Source organism: Penicillium coprophilum, assembly GCF_028826855.1.
Source record: "Penicillium coprophilum strain IBT 35676 chromosome Unknown utg000004l_segment0_segment0, whole genome shotgun sequence".
Classification (NCBI taxonomy): domain Eukaryota; kingdom Fungi; phylum Ascomycota; class Eurotiomycetes; order Eurotiales; family Aspergillaceae; genus Penicillium; species Penicillium coprophilum.
In genome coordinates, this window is record NW_026622723.1 from 1,790,973 (window position 1) to 1,812,719 (window position 21,747).

The 21,747-nt window shown below is 48.4% G+C and overlaps 6 protein-coding genes across 6 annotated transcripts; 3 read left to right on the plus strand and 3 right to left on the minus strand.

Annotated features, from left to right (window-relative positions):
• Positions 1-165: 165 nt before the first annotated feature.
• Positions 166-3,027, minus strand: hmt1 (putative vacuolar ABC heavy metal transporter (Hmt1); the record flags this gene model as incomplete). Its single annotated transcript, XM_056676239.1, has 3 exons — positions 166-1,411; positions 1,471-2,627; positions 2,683-3,027. 3 exons carry the CDS (start codon positions 3,025-3,027, stop codon positions 166-168), a joined length of 2,748 nt encoding a protein of 915 aa, XP_056531239.1.
• A 1,520-nt stretch (positions 3,028-4,547) lies between these two features.
• Positions 4,548-8,659, plus strand: N7500_005095 (WD repeat protein; the record flags this gene model as incomplete). Its single annotated transcript, XM_056676240.1, has 2 exons — positions 4,548-4,732; positions 4,924-8,659. 2 exons carry the CDS (start codon positions 4,548-4,550, stop codon positions 8,657-8,659), a joined length of 3,921 nt encoding a protein of 1,306 aa, XP_056531240.1.
• Positions 8,660-8,949: 290 nt separating this feature from the next.
• Positions 8,950-10,788, minus strand: N7500_005096 (uncharacterized protein; the record flags this gene model as incomplete). Its single annotated transcript, XM_056676241.1, has 2 exons — positions 8,950-9,822; positions 9,883-10,788. 2 exons carry the CDS (start codon positions 10,786-10,788, stop codon positions 8,950-8,952), a joined length of 1,779 nt encoding a protein of 592 aa, XP_056531241.1.
• A 220-nt stretch (positions 10,789-11,008) lies between these two features.
• N7500_005097 (splicing factor cactin) lies at positions 11,009-12,907 on the plus strand (the record flags this gene model as incomplete). The annotated part of the gene is made up of 5 exons (XM_056676242.1): positions 11,009-11,527; positions 11,591-12,055; positions 12,112-12,741; positions 12,802-12,834; positions 12,890-12,907. 5 exons carry the CDS (start codon positions 11,009-11,011, stop codon positions 12,905-12,907), a joined length of 1,665 nt encoding a protein of 554 aa, XP_056531242.1.
• Positions 12,908-13,957: 1,050 nt separating this feature from the next.
• Positions 13,958-15,401, plus strand: N7500_005098 (Winged helix-turn-helix transcription repressor DNA-binding; the record flags this gene model as incomplete). Its single annotated transcript, XM_056676243.1, has 3 exons — positions 13,958-14,731; positions 14,859-15,313; positions 15,341-15,401. 3 exons carry the CDS (start codon positions 13,958-13,960, stop codon positions 15,399-15,401), a joined length of 1,290 nt encoding a protein of 429 aa, XP_056531243.1.
• Positions 15,402-20,721: 5,320 nt separating this feature from the next.
• On the minus strand, positions 20,722-21,466 carry N7500_005099 (60S ribosomal protein eL34; the record flags this gene model as incomplete). The annotated part of the gene is made up of 4 exons (XM_056676244.1): positions 20,722-20,910; positions 21,119-21,242; positions 21,369-21,382; positions 21,443-21,466. The coding sequence occupies 4 exons, from the start codon at positions 21,464-21,466 to the stop codon at positions 20,722-20,724; spliced, it is 351 nt and encodes a 116-aa protein (XP_056531244.1).
• Positions 21,467-21,747: the final 281 nt, after the last annotated feature.

Below are 21,747 nucleotides of genomic sequence, written 5' to 3' on the forward strand. Positions count from 1 at the left end.
ATCCCTCAAGATGAGACATCAAACTTGATCTCATACTGCCCTCGTTCATTACTGCCTCTTGGAACTTTTCCTGTAAGAATATGAAAAAAAAAAACGTATGCACATGTTGAAGATTAAACAAGAGCCATTCCCTGTCCCTATTCTGGTGGTCTGGGGATTACTGATTTAGTTGCTTCGGTGACCGACAACGTTGCGATCTTCATCCGATTGACTAGAGCTGTCATCGCTTGTGGTTGCGGTGCGGATTCGCTCGGCTAGGACCTGAGCTTGTTCCATAGCCTTTTGGGCGCGGATCTGCTTACGCCACATGCTGGCATAGCGGCCCTTCATGGCCAGGAGCTCTTCGTGGGTGCCGCTTTCGGCCACTTGACCCTCTGACAAGACCAAGATGCGGTCTGCAGTAGTGATGGTACTGAGACGATGAGCGATTACCAGCATGGTGCGGCCCCGGGAAAGGGTAGAAAGCGCCCGCTGGATATGCTCCTCAGTATCAGTGTCTAGAGCTGCAGTCGCCTCATCTAATAGAATGATGCGCGGGTTTTTGATGATGGTGCGAGCGATAGCCACACGTTGCTTCTCGCCACCGCTAAGGCGTAGGCCACGCTCTCCAACCTTGGTGTTATAGCCGTCGGGGAAAGCCAGGATCTTGTCGTGAATGCTGGCAGCGCGGCAAGCCTCGAAAACTTCCTCATCAGTGGCGTCTTGCTTGGCATACTTCAAATTGTACATCAAAGTCTCGTTGAAGAGTACAGTATCCTGAGGCACCACACCAATGTTCTGGCGGAGTGAATCAATCGTGATGTCCCGTACATCATGCCCGTCGATACAGATACGCCCACTCCCGGAGTTGTAGAACCGGAACAAGAGGCGGAAGACGGTGGACTTACCTCCGCCAGACTCACCAACCAAGGCGGTAGTGGTTCCCGGCTGGCAGTGGAAGGTAAGGCCATTCAACGCAGGTTTGCGTGCATCGTAAGCAAACTCAACATCCTCAAACTTGATGTCACCATTACACGTGGCCAGCGGGGTAGCACTAGGGCTATCGACCACTGTTGGCTGCTCACGGAACAACTCTAATAGCCGTTCAGCGTTGATTAATGCGGACTGGATAGATCGATAGAAGGTTCCAAAGAAATTGAGCGGACCCTGGAGTTGGACCATATAAGCCAGTAGAGCCACGAACTTGCTAACGGGGCGCTGGCCAGTAGCAACCTGATATGAACAAATGAAGCACATGACCAATAAGCCCATCATAAACACGGTGTTTTGACAGGTATTTAGTAGTGTTAGAGAGAATAGCACGTGGTATTCGGCCTTCTGGAAGTCAGCCACAGCGCCCCGGTACCGATTAAATTCGTACTGTTCGGCATTGAAGTATTTCACTGTCTCATATGAGACCATGGAGTCATTCCTAGAAAGAGCACGAGTTAGTCCCAATTATTGTATCATGTATAGTCTCGTTTGACTTACTTGACGGCATCTTCTTGTCGCGAGGCATTGACCATCTGTCTTCTGATCTCTGCTCTCCACTGGGCCATCCGAATAGTGACATAGAGATAACCAAATGTGGAGATCCCGACAGCTAGAGCATAGTATACATCAAATGCAACCATGAAAAACACGACCGCAATCACAAGATCGACAAGCATTGGCACCACCTGAAAGGTGACCTGCTCAAGAAAAGTGTTGATCGAACTGCCCTTGCTTAGAGCAGACAGGACTTCGCCGGTCTTTTTGCCGAGATGGAAGTCTAAGCTGAGACTATGGACGTGTTCAAACGCAGCGGTGGAGAGCTCCATGTAGGAATACTGGCTCACAGGAATCCAGAGGCTAGAGCGCAGGGAGCTGAGTAACCCCTGGCTGCCCTGCAACCATCGGTACAGCACATACAGGCAAATTTGAAGCCATGGCACTTCGAAGTGCTCGCCCTCACCCCTGGTAAGAGAAGCTGTGATGACTGCGATTTGATGGGGTACCAAGACGTTAACAACTCGCTGGCATATGAGGAGCCCAAAACAAAAGGTGACAACTAGTTGCAGGCGGCGGGATTTGGACGGCCATAGGTATGGGAAAAATAGTGAATATCCGCTCAGGTACTCCCACCAGCTAGTGGAAGGAATAGTCGTCGGACGCACCCATGGATCGGTAGGTTTGGCAGTTTCGGGGTGAGGAGCTCCGTTCGTCGAGCCATATGAGTGACCATTCGCAGTTCCGTTTCCATGCCCATGCCCATTGCCATTTTCTGCGCCACCGGAATCCAGAAGTCCCGTAACTTCAGTGGCTCCGTTGGCCCGTTGGCTCGCCTTCTGGTGATTCTTCATGTTGAATGATTGACAGGCGTAGAGAAGAACCAGTGCAAACAAGATAAGGATGCGTACACTGTTCGAACCGACTTCCAGAGACTCCCAGAATGTAATGCTTCTGCGGACTCGACCCCCTTCTGGGTCTCCAACAATTGGCTCGTGGTGAACCGAGGTGTAGATCGAGAGGGACGTGCTAACAATAACCAATTCGATCGGAATTGCGATCGACCAACAGACAAATTGAGCGAGAGTGGGCGAGGGAGATGTGTCTAGCATTGCCATGAGCAGCACCGCGTAGACGAAGAACGAGCCGACGACGTAGACCTGAGATAGTGTCAACGGTTGTCGAGAAACACTCAACCCTTTGAATAGAACGTACCACAAATGACTGTCCTCGCCACCAGTTCTCTGACCTAGCCACCATCACATGTATGATATAGATAGTTGCATCTGCAAGGAAAGTCAGGAGAATGGCCACGGAGAGCAAATTGAAAACTCGTTTGACGTTCCGTGAGAACTCCTGGGGTTTGTAGGCGGGCACGGTTCGACTTCGTTGAGGGAGTGGTCGTCCTCCGGGACCAAAGTATTGACAATCATGCTTGCTCGCTTTCCTCGCAGCGACAGTAGTATTGGCCACGAAGGCTACGACAAAGAGGATAAGAAGAAAGATGGGGTAAGAGGTGCGCAAGTATTCCAGCAGCTCAATGGCTGCATGGGGATCCATTGCCCACTAAATGTCCCAGAAATGAGTGTTTCAGACAAAGTCCATGACAAGAGTGCCCCGAAAGAAATGTAGGAAAGGGAGGCCGGGTTCGGATCGGAAAGGACTGGACGGGTGTGAACGACGGGTATGGCGAAAGATCGACGGGAATGGGGAACTTCCAAGATAACCTCAACCGGTTTCCACGTGGAAGTTTATAGAAAGAAAATATTAAGAACTTGAAGCAGAAGCAAACATCAGAGAAATAAGAAAGAAAAAAAAAGAAAATATAATGTTATTTTTCCTTATTTTTCCTGATCTCTTTTTTCCCCTACAATGTTCTTTTTTTTTCTCTTTTCCAATGCTTTTAAATGTTTTTTGAAGGAAAAGGTTGAAGCATTTTAAAAGGAAAAGGGAAAAGTGAAGAGGCGAAGAATATATAAATGTACTTCGTACATAAATAATCAGATGTCTAAAATGACGGTGTGTGGATTACAGGCTTGCTGCAGCTAAAAACAAGGGGATCCACTGTTATATAACTCACCTAAAGCTTCCGAGGTATCTTTTTTTGATCTATAAATCTTCTCCGAATTCCTCTTTTGGAACTTTGTTTGTCTCCGATAGTTGAATTCTGTATATCAATCTAGAACCGTTCCTGCCCAATGGTCCAAGTTCAAATCGTTCTGAGAAAACAGGGGGGGATTCAAAGGATCGTCGATCGATAGATCGAGAACAATCCACGCAGATATGACTTCACTTCACTGCCAAGGAAAATAAAACCATGAAAGGAATTATTAACGAGATCATCTGAGCTCAGTCATGATGGCAATGAAATCTAGATGGTCTTCCTTTTCTCCGTGATGTGTGACCTTCAGCTTAGATTGGTTGTTGAGGCTTCCCGTGATATGTACGTGATTAGCTGAATGTCTCATATTCGCCTCTTCTTAGTGTCTTTTAGTCACTCTCAGTGGCACTTTTGAGGCGCAGTTCAATGGGTTGGCCACTTTAAGCTATCAAATGTGTCATAAATGCTTGAAGATCTATGGATATATATTCCCCATGTGTCTCGTGTCCCACGTCCCGAAGCCCCGGTTGAGGTAAGACAGATTAGAATCGCATGCTTGTGTTTTATAGATAGTATCTAGGTATGTTGGTCATTTGACACGTTCCCTCGGAGAAATTACTTCATAAGATCCCATTCCAATCTGAGCTCTCTCATGTGTTGTCTTCTAGACCGCTCTTAAAACATGTATTCCGGCCCGATGGCTTAGGAGGTGAAGACTTCAAGAAGTATGATATGAAATATGAGAAAGTAGTACGGAGTACAACTACCTGACTGGTGCCCTATATGTGAGGCATAATGTTGTAAGAACGTTCCAACGTCAAAAATTGTACGTTGTTCAATCTTGTCACATAACATTAAGGCATGGATCATCGGTGCCTCAGGGATCCTTCCCTCACCGCTTGCATCTTGACGATCTCCAACTCTCCGTATCTTTCTCCCACCAAGTCGGTGTGCCAGAATGGAGACCTGACTGTGAACGATGTCGGACCTCTCAGGTTCGCGATCTCCGGTCCCTCCTCCTCCTCCCCCTCCACCACAGAAGTACTCAAACCGCGCCGCCAATGCTCTTGCTAGATTTGCCCAACCCTTCTTCGCGGGCTCGAGACCACCTAGCCCCCAAAGCAGTCGTGCGGATGGTCCCCGGTCGATCAGATCCAAATCACTGTAAGTGTTGCAGCCTCTTCACACCGCTCTGATACCCCTACTTCCCTGGTGCACTCCCCATGTTTTTCCCTCTTTGTTTCCCACGAATGCAGTGGCCACCCCCGCCATTTGGTCATCGGAGCTTATATGATCGGGGAAATTACATTTGAGCCAATGGAATCTTCTTTTTCTAATTATATGCTTCTGTAAAGACCAGGTGAACCACAGACTGTGACCCATAAAACAGGTATCGCAATCACGGCTTTGGACATTTCGCCTGAGAGGACACATGCGGTTATCGCAGGCAAGGAGATTCTCAAAACCATCCAGGTCTCGCCAGACCGCTCGTCAGAGGAATTCAACATCCGCAATGCAGTTATCAGCTATGCATCTACCCACCACGATGTGGGCGTTTCGATGCCACATAAGGACCAATTGAATGTGAAGGACGTAAAATGGTCACATGGCAACTATGACCGGATAATCGCAACAGCAGTCGCAAATGGTCGGATTGTCGTCTACGACCTCCAGCGGCCCGGCCTCCAATTATGTCGTTTCCATGGTCATAACCGCCAGGTGCATAGGCTGGCCTTCAACCCTCATCTTCCTTCTTGGCTTCTGTCTGGCAGTCAAGATGGCACAATTCGGATGTGGGATCTGCGATCTGCCTCTGCAAATAGGGGAACTTCCACGTGCGGCAGCAAACATTCTTATCAGGGCAATAGCGACGCCATCCGAGACGTCCGATGGTCTCCCAACGATGGAGTCATATTTGCAACTGCCTCAGACAGCGGCGCAATCCAGATGTGGGATTACCGAAAGGTCAACGCCCCATTGATGAGAATCGCCGCTCATGATCGCCCATGCTTCGCGGTCGACTGGCACCCAGATGGAAAGCACATTGTCAGCGGTGGCACAGATCGCCAGGTAAAGGTCTGGGACTTTTCTTCATCTGCAGAGCGACGGCAGAAACCTGCATTCCAATTCCGGACGCCCCAGGCCGTCACCAATGTGCGGTGGAGGCCTCCTTCTTGGGTTGGTGAGTCTCCTTCCTCGGGAGAATGGCAGTCATCTCAAATTGTTACGTCCTACGACAAAGAAGACCCGCGCGTTCACCTTTGGGATCTCCGTCGTCCTCACGTTCCATTCCGGGAGTTCGATCGGTATGACTCGCCTGCATCAGACCTGCTTTGGCGCTCCAAGGATCTTTTGTGGACGGTCGGCGAGGCTGGGGCGTTTACTCAGACTGATGTTCGGTATGCACCAACTGTGGTCAATCGCCGCCCGATGTGCTCCGTGGCCTGGAGTCCCAATGGCGAGTTTGTTGCTTTCAGTCAACAACGCCCTAGACGACGCCCTCTAGGTGTCAATGCGGCCGAATTTCTACGACCCGAAGAAGACGAGGACAGCACTGGCGAGAGATCATTAAGTCAAAGCCCCGCTGATGACATCTTTGATGAAGCCGTTTTGGCCACTTCCCTTCGGAATCGGCATCCCAAATCGGCCGCAATTCGACCATCCAAATCCTTGGGAAGTACTCCACCCGGAGCAGTGGATTTCATACCCGTGCTCCCCCTAGAACAAGCATTAGCGAAACTCGCAACCCCAATGCCCAGTCAGGTGGGAATCATTACAAGTATTCCGGGTGCCACAAACGACTCAGCAATCTTTCGGTATTTGGCAAGCCACTATACACCGTTAATGAATGAACACAATGAACATCAAACGCAGAACGACGTCCTGAACACTTTAATTGAGTCACTGGATCATAACGCTGAATGTGCAAATGAGGTATCCCTGGTTAAATTGGCTCAGACTTGGAGAATTGTCAAATTCGCTATTCTTGAAGAGCTCCAACGCAGGGCTAGAGATCATCCAGCGAAAGGACATCTCAAAGACAGGTCATCCAAGGATGGAGGCTTGATAGAAAAACCACGACCTGATGATGGTCGACAGGACAGAGTCAAAAGTCGGTTGTTCAAAGGAGTCATGGAGGCGGTTCCCGAGGCCGAGAGCTCGTCCAATATGACCACCCCTATTGCACGACCATTGCCCGATTCTCCGAAAGACTCGTGGTCGAGCACTGATTCCCAAATACCCTCGCTGAGCGATGGAGCGATTGATCTTGACCCTCTTCCACCATCAGTCTTGAGTGATCATAATGGTTGGGGGATGTCAGACGGCATACCATTACCGCGTGGGAGACTATCATCAACCGATGATACTCATTCATCCAAGTATCTATGGGACCCTACACAAGAAGACTTGGACATAGAGCAAAGGTCTGCGCCTCGGGCAATTGCTGGCCAAGCAGATTGGCGTCGTCGTGGTCACCCAGACTTTCCTCGGGAAAATTCCGAGGATGACTATGACCAAAAACTGGAGGATAAGCGTGCAGCAATTCGTGACTACAAACAATTTCCGAAGAAACCCTTGACTCTTGAATCGCCGATGGAATCTAACCGGCCCCCTCGCACCGACCGCTATACTCGGCATGATTCTTCGGAGAGTTTTCCCATGTTTTCTACATCCACCGACAGTTCGCATCCCGCCAAGTCTATTGGCGCGTCGTACTCGTCTACTGGACAACTTGAGGCATCCAAATCCCTGGATGCTGGACAATCTACCGCGTCGCTGAGAAGTGGGTCGATATTAGCATCTACGCGTGAGGAATCCGATGATGAGATTTTTGACCAGGTTGTCTCAGAGACTAATCGACTTCATCTTGAGCGCCCATCAAGCCCTCCCCCTTTGATCACAGAATCAAGCCCCCTTGGAAGACATAAGCAACCCTTCCTACCAAACAATGCACCCGACCTTGGCAGCTTACATCATTTAGCCATGGGCGGTATCTCGCGGGTCCAGATCCCACTCACGCCAGATGGGACAAACTTGAAACCGTGGGGTATTGAAGCGATTCTGAAAGAAGCAGTCCGATATTATCACAGCAGCAGTAGCTTAGTCGATATACAGGCTGCGGCCCATCTTCTCCAAAAGCTGCACGTTCTTTTCCGGGATTGCGAACAAATTCTCCCATATGAAGAATGTGAAATGGTCTTCAAAACTTACAATGAGCACCTGATTCGGCACTCGATGGACCTCGAGGCAGCAGAGCTCCGCTTATTCTGCGTATCGACATATCCTACCGTCTACGAATATGCTCAGACAGATTCATTTATCAACGTCTACTGCTACACGTGCCAACGACCCTTTGAAAATTCTACCCAAGATAATAGCCGATGCCATCGCTGCAGCACACCTCAAGCACCATGCTCTATTTGCATGAGCCTTGATCCACCCCCAGAGTGGGTTTCAGAGCAGCAAACTTCACCAAGCATTTCATCCTTCATGAACCCCGACCCAGATTCCGAAAGCGCTTCAACCCATTCAGCACAATCCTCAGTTCCAACTGAACCCGTCCCAGCGTCGGAGATCGATATGATCGAGCCCTTCACTGTACCTCGGCCCAAAGGCTCCACCCTCTGGACCTGGTGCCAAGGCTGCGGCCACGGCGGCCATATAGCCTGTATCACAACCTGGCTCGGTGACATCTCAACCAGCGAAGGCGGCTGCGCCACAGCCGGCTGCTCGCATGACTGCGGGCCTGGTCCACGTCGCGAACTCAACCGCCAAGCCTTGCAAGCGGAATCCAAGCGTCGCGACTCTGCCAGTCGCTCCGCCGGTGTCGGACTTGTCAAGCGTGATCCCTGGACCAAGGGTGAAAGTAAAGCTGTCGAAAAAGTCCGCGGTATGCTTGGTGTTGCTGGTGTTGCCGCTGCCACCGGTGGCAGTGGTGCTGGCCCGATCACTTTGACAAACAATAATTCCTCTCCAGCGCCGGTTTCGCCCGGCGCTATGTCGCCTAAAAGGGTACGACTTGTCACCCCGAATGAGCAAGAGAAGGAAAGTGTTGCTTTGGCTCGCACGGGCCCTCCTTCGAGGGACTGAGCTTGACTCTTGGGTAACGCTCGATTTGTACTATTATTAGCGCGCGTGTTTCTACCTCTGTATCTTCTCTTCACTATCTTGTCTTCTCCTTCTATTTGATTCCCCAATCGCGATATTTTCAATGAGTCAATCCACAGATTTAAGCACATGCGTATAGTGTACAGCCCTGATGTGAACTTCTCCATAGTAAAGTACTAGATAGAGTGTGTCGTATGCACACATACAGCCATTCCCGTCGGACGAAAAAGACCTAAAAAATCTTCAAACATAAAATCGTCGCATCCATTCGACTAGAATCTCCGCTTCTTCTTTGCAGGAATTTTGCCCTTAGCCTCGAGGGACCTCTTCAGTTCCTCACGCTTCCGGTCAGCGCGCTGGTCTTCAGTCTCCGGCTCTTCAGGTGGGACTTTCACCGCTGGTGTGAGCAATGAAGATTCCTCCTTTTTAGGAGCTTGTTGATCAACCTTCGGTTTAGCAGTTGTAGCTTTCTCGGGTGACATGACCGTGTCAGATGTAGGCAGGGGAGACTTGTCTCGAGCAGACTCGGGGGCTTTGGCTTTGGCTTTGCCGCCTATCATGCCAAGTTTTCCGGGCCGTTTAGCTTTGGCTGCTGCTAGTGCCGGCGTCGACGATATGGAAAGAGGGTCTTTGTTGATCGTTTCATTCTCGTCTGGCGACTCCGGAGGTTCTTGGGATTTTGGAGACTCACGGGCTAGTGCTGGAGGGGAAGGGGCTGATGAAGGCGAGGGTTCTTTTGCTTGTTTCTTCTTGCCGCCTATCATGCCCAATACGCCCTTTGGTCTTTTTGGTGCCTCTTGAGCGTGCGCTGGAGGAGAAGGGGCTGGGGAGGGAGATGGCGAGGGCCGACGTTCTGTCTCTTTCTTATTTTTGCCGCCAATTCTACCCAATCCGCTCTTTGGTTTTTTCAGCAAGTCTTGGGCTGCTGGCGACGTGGTGGTGGGCTTTGGCGACCTTGAAACGCTGGGAATGCGTCTTTGACGCGGTGATGGTTCAGGCTCGGATTCGGAGCCTGATGCTGTGGTCTCGTCTTCCTCTGAAGCCAATACTGGCGGCGGAAGACTTTCCTTTCTAGGGTTTTGCTGGGGTGGTGATGCTTTGCCTTTGCCATGTTGGGATTTTAGTCTGGGAGGGGTTTCTTGTCGCTAGATGAATGAGTTTAAACTATACTTGTTTTAAGTAAATAGAAATAAGTCTCAGCATACCTGGAATTCATCGACATCGCTGCTTGCTGTTGAATCACCTTCTGCGTCGATATTCTTGATTCCAATCTTCTTTTCTTTATCTTCTTCGTCGGCAACTTCCTCGTCGATAGAGGCTTCTCTGGCGCTGGTTTCAGAGTGCTTCGCAACTTGACGCCACCATTCGCCTCGTGACCCGGTGAATGTATTTAAATCATAAGAATCACTGGATTGCGAGATTTCCTGGAGTAAGTTGGTGGCTAATCCCGCCCCGTCTGATACTCCTGTCTCAGCAAGCCAGATCTGTTCCTGGAACGGCTCAATACCCTTGATGAACTTAGCAGCCTCGGACCGCGTGATAGCCTTGCGAGACGTGCGCGATCCTGCAGCGCTAGGGAATACAGAACCTAGGTCGACGCCAAGTGCTTCCATTTTGTCAAACAACTTACCAAGTACGTAGTCTTTCTGTTTGATCTGGTTCAAGAGCAGACGTTGGCGGGACTCCCACTCCGCTTCCTCTCTCAGCAGCGGAAGTAATAGACTAATGGTCAAGGACGATATAGGTTCTTTTGATAACTTCAAAGACCATTTGAGAGGCTTCAACGGGGCGGGTAGCTTTGCTGTTATCATGATTTCGAGGGAGTCGGTTTGCGTTCCACTGCTTAGGATCACGCTTTCATTGCCTTTTTGTAAAGATTCCCCAATCTTCTCCAGGAGCACATTGAGCTGTTCCGGGTCCTCTCCAGGATCGATCGTTGTTGCATCATCCTCTGCTCTTTTGGCGATGGCTTTATGGGGCAGCCGCTCTGACCATATGTAGGTGAGGTCTGTTATGTGGATCTCATAGCCTTGCCGAGTCCAGGTATACTGGAAGAGCAACGGAGGTAATTGCTGTTGGGACAAATGAAGACGCTGCCATCTCGAAGGCATGACTTGAGTTTGTTGATTTACAATGCGGAGTTGTGAAATTACGAAGTTCCAAGCTTGTCTCATAGCTGCCTGGGGCCGTGAGGGAAGGTTTGCCGCCCGCTTCACTTTCCCGCTGATCTCCCGAACTTCAGACTTCGTGTTTCGACATCCAAACTACATACGTTAAGGTCTAGCGTTCGCTCTGATCCTTATTTTTCGCTATAATCTTACTATTCTCACGATGTCTGCGCGATTTCCAGACCGATCGGACCAAAAGCGCAGCAGGTCGCGATCACCATCCTCGTGGCGTCAGGCTCAGAAACATCCTCGTCGGGACGATGGAGAATGGCGCGATCGACAAGACTCAGATCGCAGATGGAACAATGATAGATCGGGACCTTCACAACAACATCGTAACATGCGCGATCAAGTTCGCCTCAACTTGATCCAGGAAGACCAGCAAGAGCGCGAGTGGGTCGCGCAGGAGGACCTGTTCGTGTTGAAGCAGGCTAAAAAGAAGGCAGAGATTCGAGTCAAGGAAGGGCGCGCAAAGCCTATCGACTGGCTGACGGTTACTCTCCGTATCATCGATCCTACGCGCGATCCCTTGGATGACGAGATAGCAGACTCCGATCTGGATGTCGTGGACCCGGATGGTGTGTTTGAAGGACTATCGCAGACTCAGCTGCGAGAATTGGAGAAGGACATCGATACATTTTTGAACCTTGAGACAAATGCCAAAAACCGTGAATTTTGGCAGGTAATGCTCTCTCCCTCTGTGCTATCCATTGGACACCCCTGTTGACCACCGTTCACCCTACAGACTATGAAAGTGATTTGTCGAGATCGTCAAAAGACCATTACACCCGAGGGCCGCGCACTGAATTCTGTGGCTGCCGATATCAATAAACTACTAAGTCCGAAGTCCTACGAGCAGCTCCAAAACCTCGAAGTACAAGTCAAACGAAAGTTAAACTCGAACGAGCCGATCGATACAGATTACTGGGAAGAATTGCTGCGCAGTCTAACTGTATGGAAGGCTAGGGCGAGTCTGAAAAATGTTTATCGAGCCATTATTGATGAGCGTGTTCGCGATTTGAGGAGACAACAAACACAGGAAGCCGAATCAATTCGGGAAAAACTTGCGCCTCTCGCACCCCTTGTCACTGCCGGTGATACAACTAATCATGCCGAGTTTGAAGGCCTGGATCCAGATCCAATGCTTCAGGTTCGCCCAGAGGACAAAGGCTTGGAAATCATGGACGAGTCTGCATTCCTTGACCAAGTGGTAGGTTTTACGCTTCCCCTCCATTACCCCAATCCACATGCTCATCAACTGCACAGGCCCGCGAACGCCAGAAAATTATCCGTATGGGCTTTGTCCCACTACGGCACCGAGCAGCAGAGAAGTCCTCTGCGATAGTGTTGAATCCGACATCTACCAACGCTCCCGTGGCCTCTGTATCCACGCGGTTCTCCTCCATCCCGAACGAGGACTTCTCCCAAGCAACCAAAGCACTATACGAAAGGGAGCTCGCCAAAGGTGTCAGCGAGAATGAGGAAATATTTACCGGCGAAGAGGCTGTCAGCACGAGCTCGCAGCCTCAATGGGCCGGTAAGCATCGACCTCGAAAGCCGCGGTACTTCAACCGAGTTCAAATGGGTTACGAGTGGAACAAATACAACCAGACCCATTACGACCATGACAACCCACCACCCAAGGTTGTACAAGGTTACAAATTCAACATCTTCTACCCCGACTTGATCGACAAGACCAGAGCCCCGACTTACCGGATTGAGCGTGAGAACGGTCGCAAGCGTGGTGAGTCGTCGGCCGAAGCGGGTGAGGAGGACACCTGCCTCATTCGGTTCATGGCTGGACCTCCATACGAAGACCTTGCTTTTCGAATTGTCGACAAAGAATGGGATTATAGTGCCAAACGAGAGAGGGGATTCAAGAGTACATTTGACAAGGTATGCTGTGCTACTCAATGATCTCTCTGTTTCTCAACTGACGTAATTTTTACCTTTCAGGGAATCCTTCAACTTCATTTCCAATTCAAAAGGGTAAGGTGCTTTTCCTTTTTTTTTTTTTTCCGATAATACTAACAAGTTGTCTTAGATCTATTACCGGAAGTAACACATGCGCAACCAATCCACATGGGCGTCATATCGGGTTGGAGATAGAGTGTGTTATAGTGTATGCAGGGAGATGATCGGGGGTGTATTTTCCAGTGACTCGATATCCAGTGAATCAGACCACCCATGGCTTGATTGGACTGGAAATATTTCCCCCAATGGTTTTCGCAGAATAAGCCGGAATTGATATCTGGAGATATCAGATGCTTGATCCAACCACTTCTTAAAATTGACGACCCTGTCACCTTTTGTTTTTGCCCATCCCTATGTTGCATGTTGGTCTTTTAGGGGGAAGCCAAACCTCGGCTTGGCCATGACTAGCGTATCACCACCATTTCTCTCTTTTTTTTTTTTTTTTTTTTCTATTACCGGGGTCACTCGCAACACGGTAGACGTTTGGTGTCCTTTTGGGTGACACTATCCCGGTCTGCAGGAGCAGGATGTATTCCTGACTTCCGGCTGGCTAGATGCAGGCGATGAGAAAAAGAAACAATTGGATGGCAAAAACCAGACAGCCGTTTATAGTTGACTTCCAGAAGGCCCGGAATGAAGCCGGTGTAGAGATGGCGACTTCCTGCAGGTTCCCATTTGACCAATTTGACCATTTGACCACCACCCCTTCTGACTAGGAGACGGGTCCTATTCGTTCTAGTGGGATGTAGGTATGTAGCATGTAGCACCAGATCCAGCCACTTTGACTTCCCGGCCATTGTATGCTCCGTTGCACGACTTGGGCATCTAAGGGCGTTTTTTTAAAAAATACGAAGACCTTTAATACAAATGCTCGTAGGTCCAGACCGTCTTTTGCCTAGAAAATCCACGATATTTGGAGAAAGATTATATGTGTTGGTGGATCTTGGAATGATACAGCTCCAAATCTTCCATGAACATCCTTTGAGAACTCTTGTCTCTTCTTTTCCTTATTTCTTCCTCGTACATTTACCTTCTCATATCCTTTCCCCGCACTTTCATGCTTCTCTTTCTCTTCACTTTCTCTACTCTATCATCCCCATCAAGTCACTCTCACATTTGAACGCGGACTTGCTCAAACATGGATTTCTCATTCCACTCTCACCATTTCGACAGGGTTCAAATTTCAGACCAAGAGTCTAATGATATCCCATCACTAGAAGCGCCATCTCAGGGCAATGGTGATTTCACCATGAATGCCCCAACGTTCAACCACTTCAGTCTACCTGACTGGGCGAGATGGAGATCCCAGCCAGCTCACATGCCTCCTCGCCAGTTTGAAGATTGCAATTTTCCTCGTGTGGCTGATGCTGAGACGCCCGACTTGGGTTCGTTCTCTCAGGAACCCATTGGGGATCCAAATGGGTATCTCAATTCGTACCGCACGCATGTCACCCCCGCTATAGCTGGCACAACCTTGGAGACATTAGCCCCTCAGACTGGAGATGGCCACGCAAATTGGTCACTTTTGCAACCCTCCCATGCCTTCAAAGGCCAGCCATACAGCTATCCTCAGTTGGAACCTTATCAGCCATCTCCAGACTCCCCACCGTCGCCACTTTCTGAAGTCTCTTCCTATCACTCTCCGCAGTCCCTCGCTGCTTCGAGCCCAGCCATGATGAACCAATCTACCGACCGTCTTTCACCACGTTCCAGCACTGGTGATCACAGAGAGGAGCGTCCCGGACACCCTCCCTATTCAGTTCTCATCTATCAAGCTTTGAAGGATGCACCGGGACACAAGCTTCAACTCCAAAGCATTTACTCCTGGTTTGAAGCAAATACGGACAAGGGAGCGGACCCAAACGCGAAGGGATGGCAGAACAGTATTCGCCATAATCTCTCTATGAATGCGGTAAGCCTCACTTCTCATAGCTCTCATTTCTCATAACTCTCACTTTTCATACTTCGTCCCCTTGGTTCTTTGCTACAATGCATTCAATATCTACTACATTTGGTATCAATACTAATCTCAAGTCTAGGGATTCGAGGCAGTGAAAGAAGAAGTTGGCCCAGGAAAAAAAGCAGTCAACTTCTGGAGGCTCACGCCGGAAGCCATCCACAGCGGTGGCATCCAATCAACTACCCGTTACCGCAAGCTTCAACACCAAAAGAAAGGAATGGGCTCAGGCCACCGAGGGCCCACACATCAGCCCTCGCAGTACAAGGGGGTTCACGCCACGAAAGTTGTCAAATCACGCAGCACGAATAGTCCCCGCAGCGAGCGCGCCGAAGCATATCATCAGCAAATTCCTGACACCAATCCTAGTCTAGGACATGAATACGGTCCTGCCAGTCTCCCAGTCATGCAAAGATACATGCAACACCCCATGGGCCCTGTTGTCGGATGCACCCCCATGATACCAGGAAACAATACGGTCTTCATCGATACCACGGAACCAGTGTCAGCATTTGACGTGGGCCATAGCCATGATTGGTATGCTCCAGAGTAGGGCCCCAACAGGTCTCAGGACCCACTCGAAGGTCCCGGTCGATCTTCATGGGATTTGGAAAAAGAAATTTGAGCAAAACAAAAAATGGAGGGGGAGGTGTGGTGGAGGGGATAGGACAAGATTAGCGAGGAAAAAGCGCTGAGCAGTGTATGCAAATTCTTTTTTTTTTTATTATTCTCAAGATTCTTCATTTTTATGCCTTTTTTTCTTGCTAATTTTCAAGCCATTGGTCAAGACCATGTTGGCCATTGAGCACACTAGAGGTATGGCGTTATTTAAGTGCCCATTTATTTGCTGTTTGTACTCAGAATGTATTTGGCGGGCGTTCCACAGAGCAAGCCTCATGGCGAAGGAGATCTATCTGCTTTTTTTTTCCCTTCTCAGTATCTACTTTGCTTTTTGCGCTAAGTCTTCTCTTTTTTTCAGACATTCTGGCATGAGCAACGTATATTTTCTTTTCGAGTGTACCATAAGTTAGTAGTGAGTTTTGAATCTATGGAATACTAATCAAGATCTATCACAAAAGCAAAGATAGTGTCAATGAGTATTCAATGACACGCTTGATGTTAAGCTTGTATCTTGTGCGATCTCGCTTCTCTCGAGTCCCAACATGTATCTAGTTCCAATTGCACATCGTTTGTCATGTTGGGCATGAACAACGCCAAGGAATGAAAAAAATATTCAAGTCTCTACTTAGCCCCCAGATCTCTGTGTCGGATCAATCGGGATTTCTTCGTGTTAATGCACCGGCCTATTCTTAACCGCAGCATAGACCACATGTTGTGCCGCTGACAATGCTTCATATGCTTGCACAACGGTGTCTCAAGTGACAGGAATAGCCTCCAACCATAGTAACAGGATATATTCATAAGTGACCACCTGCATGTCTCCATCGAACCTGGGTGCATTACAGGGCAGGTTGCTTCTCACATAGTATAACAGAGCGAATTTCGAGCTTTTTTGCTAGTCTTTTCGTTATCTCTTGACATCCCAGTTCTGTCCTTAGCCACACTGAGAACCCCACTAACACCCCGCTATACCAGGCTACCCACTGATACGGTAGTCTAGGGTCCTAAGGTGATGCGGGAACCCTAGGCTGCGTCGGCTACATCGGCGGCTGCGTGTTGCCTTTTTTATGACCATGTTTCCTCTGTATCATTGCCCACTTCATCTTTTGTCAGTGTCCCGGGAAAAAGGGAATCTGATACCCTCGTTTTTGAGATAGCAGATCATGAGGATCACGCAGATCTCGCTTTCTTTTTACTATGGTTTATCCACAAGTGAATCACCTGTCAAGGCTACAGGCAAGAAAGAGGAGCTCAATTATAGGTATATTGCAATTGGAGCATAATGAAAAATCCTATGCTCTACATTATCAACTTCGTTCCCCAACTTACGATGTCCCCTATGGTGACACTTATCCACATACTAACTGAAAGATTTATATTGCAGTGTTGTTCCTACGATAGACTCGCGTAATAGGGAGATCGGCAATGACGCCAGCGGAAGGAGTGAGGCGAACAACGCCACCTAATATGCTTCATGTGTCAAAGCACGAGACTGAGAGAAATCAAATGAGAGAATGGTGGTCTTACTATCCCCAGTGATTTTTATGGACTATCATACTTTGCTCCGATATGCGGTTTTATATAATCCCCGGCTACGAGATACATAGATACATAGATACTTTTATTAAATACCACTAGGGTATGGGTAACTTGCATGCGCGAAGTGTGCGGTGCAGCAGATTTTGTGCTGTAAGTAAGGAGCCACTCACCGTGGACAGTATGTACCTGTGCACGGTCCTACAGATGGCAGCTGCAATGCTGTTGACAATGCGGCTGAATATTCTAGTATCTGAAGTTGAATTTCGAAGTCCCCCTACGGGCCGTGCCGATAGTGATTTATTTATTTCAATGTTGGGTAGGATGTTCGTGTTGTTCTCAGATGAGGAAGGAGGTTCGATCTTATTAATCTAACCCTAAAGGGCTCCCTATCTAGGGCTATTGTACAAAGCACGTTACAAGCTGCCTCCATGTCCTTAGTGTGTATATTGTACACCAATGTCCTCAATACCAATTTTTAGCACCCGCTTGGACCATCTCCTAAGCCAAATATGGTAGGGGATCCTCTTGTGACAGTCTGCAGCTTAAGTAGTGATTTAGTGTTGAGTGGGTGTTCGCTATTAGGTATGTATGTTGAGGGTGAATGGAGTAGGCCGTCCAACCGAAGGATACGCGTCCCGCACTGTTGCCAATCGTATAGTGGTATCGCTAGCTTCCTTTGTTGAAAGGGAGCTGGCTTCTTACGGTAAACTTACTAGGCTATTGATGAATGCAATCAACCAGCGAGAGGCGCCGCTCCCACTGTGATGGTACCAATGTCCTCTAGAATCTGTATCCTCCTACTGTACGGAGTATTCCGTACAATCTACTTCGTTACTTGGTCTTGTTTCTCTTCCTTTGCTTTGCTTTGTTTTTCGTTTTGACGTATATACCCATATGTCACGTGTATGACCATAATGCACGTCGTCCGAAAAGATCTTCGTACTAATCATTGTGGAGAGGTTGAGGGTCTTCTATGCAGGGTGAAGGCAGGCAGTATCAATAGTCCCGATTGCAAGTGCAAGTACTGTCAGGCACAGCCCCACTGTTCCACCCGAAAATTTCATATCATAGGTATCAATTCAAGCCCAACTCGGGGTCATCCTAGATCACTTTCGATCTATCGATTATCTCGGGAAGGGGAAGTCACGAATGAGAGAAAGGGGTACCCTTGACCTTTTGAAGCTGCATGACATCAATCGACCCGGGCACGGAAGTGTCACTTGATATGTACTCAGTAGCCGATAGGTTGCCCAGCCTGCTGGAATCCGGGATTTGCAGACGTATTCCGGTAAGCCCCCGGGATGTTCTCTTTGCCATTCAGGTCATCTTGAAAGCCTTCGAGGGAGATGTGGCATTTTATTTACAGTATACTGTCAGTGGCTCTTTGTCTTTGTATTCTGGCTTTCTGTTGCTCTCGTAGAAACCGCACGAACCTCCTCCCGTTAGGCGTTTGTGGGATGGAACGGCCCGGTTCGACAGCTGTCAACTATGCATACGCTCGTGCTTCCTTTGACAAGCGCCCTCGGAATGGGTAGCTCTAGGGAGCAATGCGACACAGAACAATCGCCTGACCGCTTCTTGATCCCCCGGTGCCGATCCCATTGTCTGTTGTCATCCATATTCCCGGGTCCTATCATGGAGGCGGCAAAAACTCTTCGCTTCGTTGCTTTTTAACAGTAAAAGAGAAAAAAAGGATCGTTCGGAACGGGGCCGACAACGTATTCTATTGGCTGCTTCAAGGTACCTGGGATTGAACGAATGTTGGCAGTCACGTACTTTACATATACGTTACGTACTTAGTAAAACAATGCATGGAAGTGGAGGGATCAATCTTCATTGGTACACTTTCAGCTACACTTTGACCCTTTTTTTACTAGAAATTGAGCTAGTGTAGACTGGGTGGTACAGAGATGCTAGATCTTATTCTGGGGGAAATCCATTGTTTTATCACACAGTACCTCACCTTGGATCTTGACTGGTAGCAATTACAAGAACGTTGGAGCATAGTGCTATTATTTTGCTCCTAGCTGAATCTTAGAAGTTGACTGAAAATCCATATAATACAATTCATGTATTTGAAATGATAGGCATGGCTGTAGGTTCATAAATTCAGTGTATCTTCAACCAATCTCATCTGCAGCATCGAGCAGGTTGTGCAGGATGGAGCTCCTGCCTGAAAGAGAAGTTCAAGATATCGAAGATCAAAAATATTCATGTCACTATATTATACTTTTTTTTCCTGTAATATATTTCTCATACAGCGCAGCGAGAGTCATTCTCATCGAATGCGATGCCAGCGCCCCATGAATATACCCAGACCCAGCTAACATATTACTTGTGTATTGATGTAATTTTATCACCGACAACAAGTTTGGGAATTAGATCCTCAAACTAAGTGAGGTATTCTACAGTAAAAACCCTAGGGGCCTTGCCGACAAGCGGTGTCGTTTTACCCTAAACATGATGCATGTCTGGTCAGGGTCTCAATCGGCTGAGGGGTCAAACTCCGCGGACAAACAGACCCCTCACAATGACATTAATAGACCTTTATCTACAGTAGTAGTCAATAGTCCTTATTAAGGTGACATATATTCCCCTTTCGGTTATGCTACCGAGATTACTAAGTGCAGCTATTTAGCCACACCATCGCTTTACTGATTAATTCTCAGCCAAGTTTAACCTGGAAAAAACGTTGTAATTATAGCCTGTGCTACAGAGTTACTTATGGTATGGACAGTGTCCTCTACCTACGTATTTATGCTAACATTGGAAGATTAGTATGTCAAGTGACGTGCATGTTTATGTACGTATGTACAGTATTCAATTTTTATCCCCCCCCAAAAGCCTGTTTATCTAAGTCCTTAGCTTTTCTATAGTACTTAATGATTGTGAAGAAAAGACAGTTGGACTTCTGTGGAACGGGAAGCCATACTATATAATCACAATACATAGGTCACCAACTAGTTAGTTACATTGATGCACCGTGGGCTAGAAGCCTGAGTTATGAGGCACCACACAGAGTCTGCAACGTTGAGTGATGCAAAAGAAAAGGACGAACCCGCAGCTATGCAGTGTCACGTTCTTGCGGGAAAATGTCCACTTTGGAGGGTTATACACATAGAGGTGAGTTGACACGACTCCGCCACATATTATTCACACCCGCAAAATATAAGGCCTAGATCAATTGACTGGACCAAGTGGGGTCCTGATCAGATGTGTACATGCAATAAAGCGTGTGTACTAGCGCAGTTATATATGAGGTCGAGACCGACAGATCGAGAAACTAACCAGATAGTCTTCAGCCCTGGATACTAGGCGCCTTACACTCGGCTACGGTGGCTAACCTAGAAAAGGCCGTTATACTACCCAGCGATGACTACGTTTTGTCCGAGCTAGAGGACATGGGAGTCTATACATAGTGCAGATCAACTAAAGTTGTTGGCCTCAAAACATATTGCCCAGCCTCCCTGGACTTACCCAAATGCGTCGTCACAGCTAGAGATCGAGTGCCACGAGTTCAAAGTGGAACAAAGGCGAATGTACGAGGTTTCCACTCGGGAATTCAAGACACCACGGGGATAATTTCAGACAACTTGATTCGACTTGTCAGGGAATCTCTCATGAAGATAAATGAAATTGATTCATTTGCTTAGCCACGAGCCTTTTTTTGGACTCGCGTGCTAGCTGTTCCTGTTCATCTTGAAGATTTTAAGAGAACCATTCCCAGCCGTTTTTCCCATAACGTTCGCTCCACCGTAAATGGACAACACCGACAAAAAGCACGCTTAGCGCTTAGCGGCCTTCTGCTGGGACTCCTTGAGGACCTTCTTGACGATCTTCTGCTCCTCAATCAGGAAGGCACGGACAATGCGGTCCTTGACGCAACCAGCGCAGCGAGAGCCACCGTAGGCACGGCTGACATTCTTCTTGGGGCGAGAGATCTGGGAGTACTCGCGGGGACGGAGGGCAGGGATCTGTAAAAAAGCAAAATCGTCAGTCAATCTAACTTCAAAAATTCGGCGACGGTCGTATGGAAATTGTAGCGTTTCGGTTGGCCATTCTTCTGTATGTCCGTCCACCCAGACAGAGTTTTTTTCAAGTCGTTCATTTGGCCCACACACAATCGCACATATCCCACACAACCGTTCAAAATTGCACCAGGAACGCCGGGGGAGTACTCACACCGGGGAGCTTGATGCCGCAGTCACCGCACTTGGGAGCAGTGCCCTTCTTCTTCAGGTGAAGGTAACGGAGCTCGCCGCCGGGGGTCTTGATGATGCGAACCTTGTTGGACCGCGTGTTGTACCTATTGAAGCAAAAAAAGACCCGTCAATAACTCGCTCGAAAATTTGATAGACATCCCGCTACTGAAATCATCGTATAGATCATGGTGGTGCGAGGGATTGGTCTTTTGAGGGAATTTTGAACGTACGGGTTCCGGCGGCGCTGGAAATCGAGAAGAGTCAGATCAATAATTTCCGGTCAGGATTTTCTGATAAAACTCACGTATTGCAGTCTGTTGTTGGTCATCTTGACTGTACTTGAACTGGTCAAGGGCGGCAGTTGTCGGAGTTGTCGTGAAGCAGAGTGAAATATGTCGAGATGGGTTTGTGTGGGTTTCTGCTTCAGCCGACGCTAGCGCAGATTTGGCGAGGTTGCGCTAGTCCCAATGCGGAATAGTGCCAATCGGAGCCGCCACTTCTCAAAGTTCAACGGAGACAGGAGCAGAGATAGTCACATCGCGTAGGGGATCGTGGATCTCTATCTTTGTCGCGTTTGCATCTTAATCTTTCATCTTCCCATCACCACCT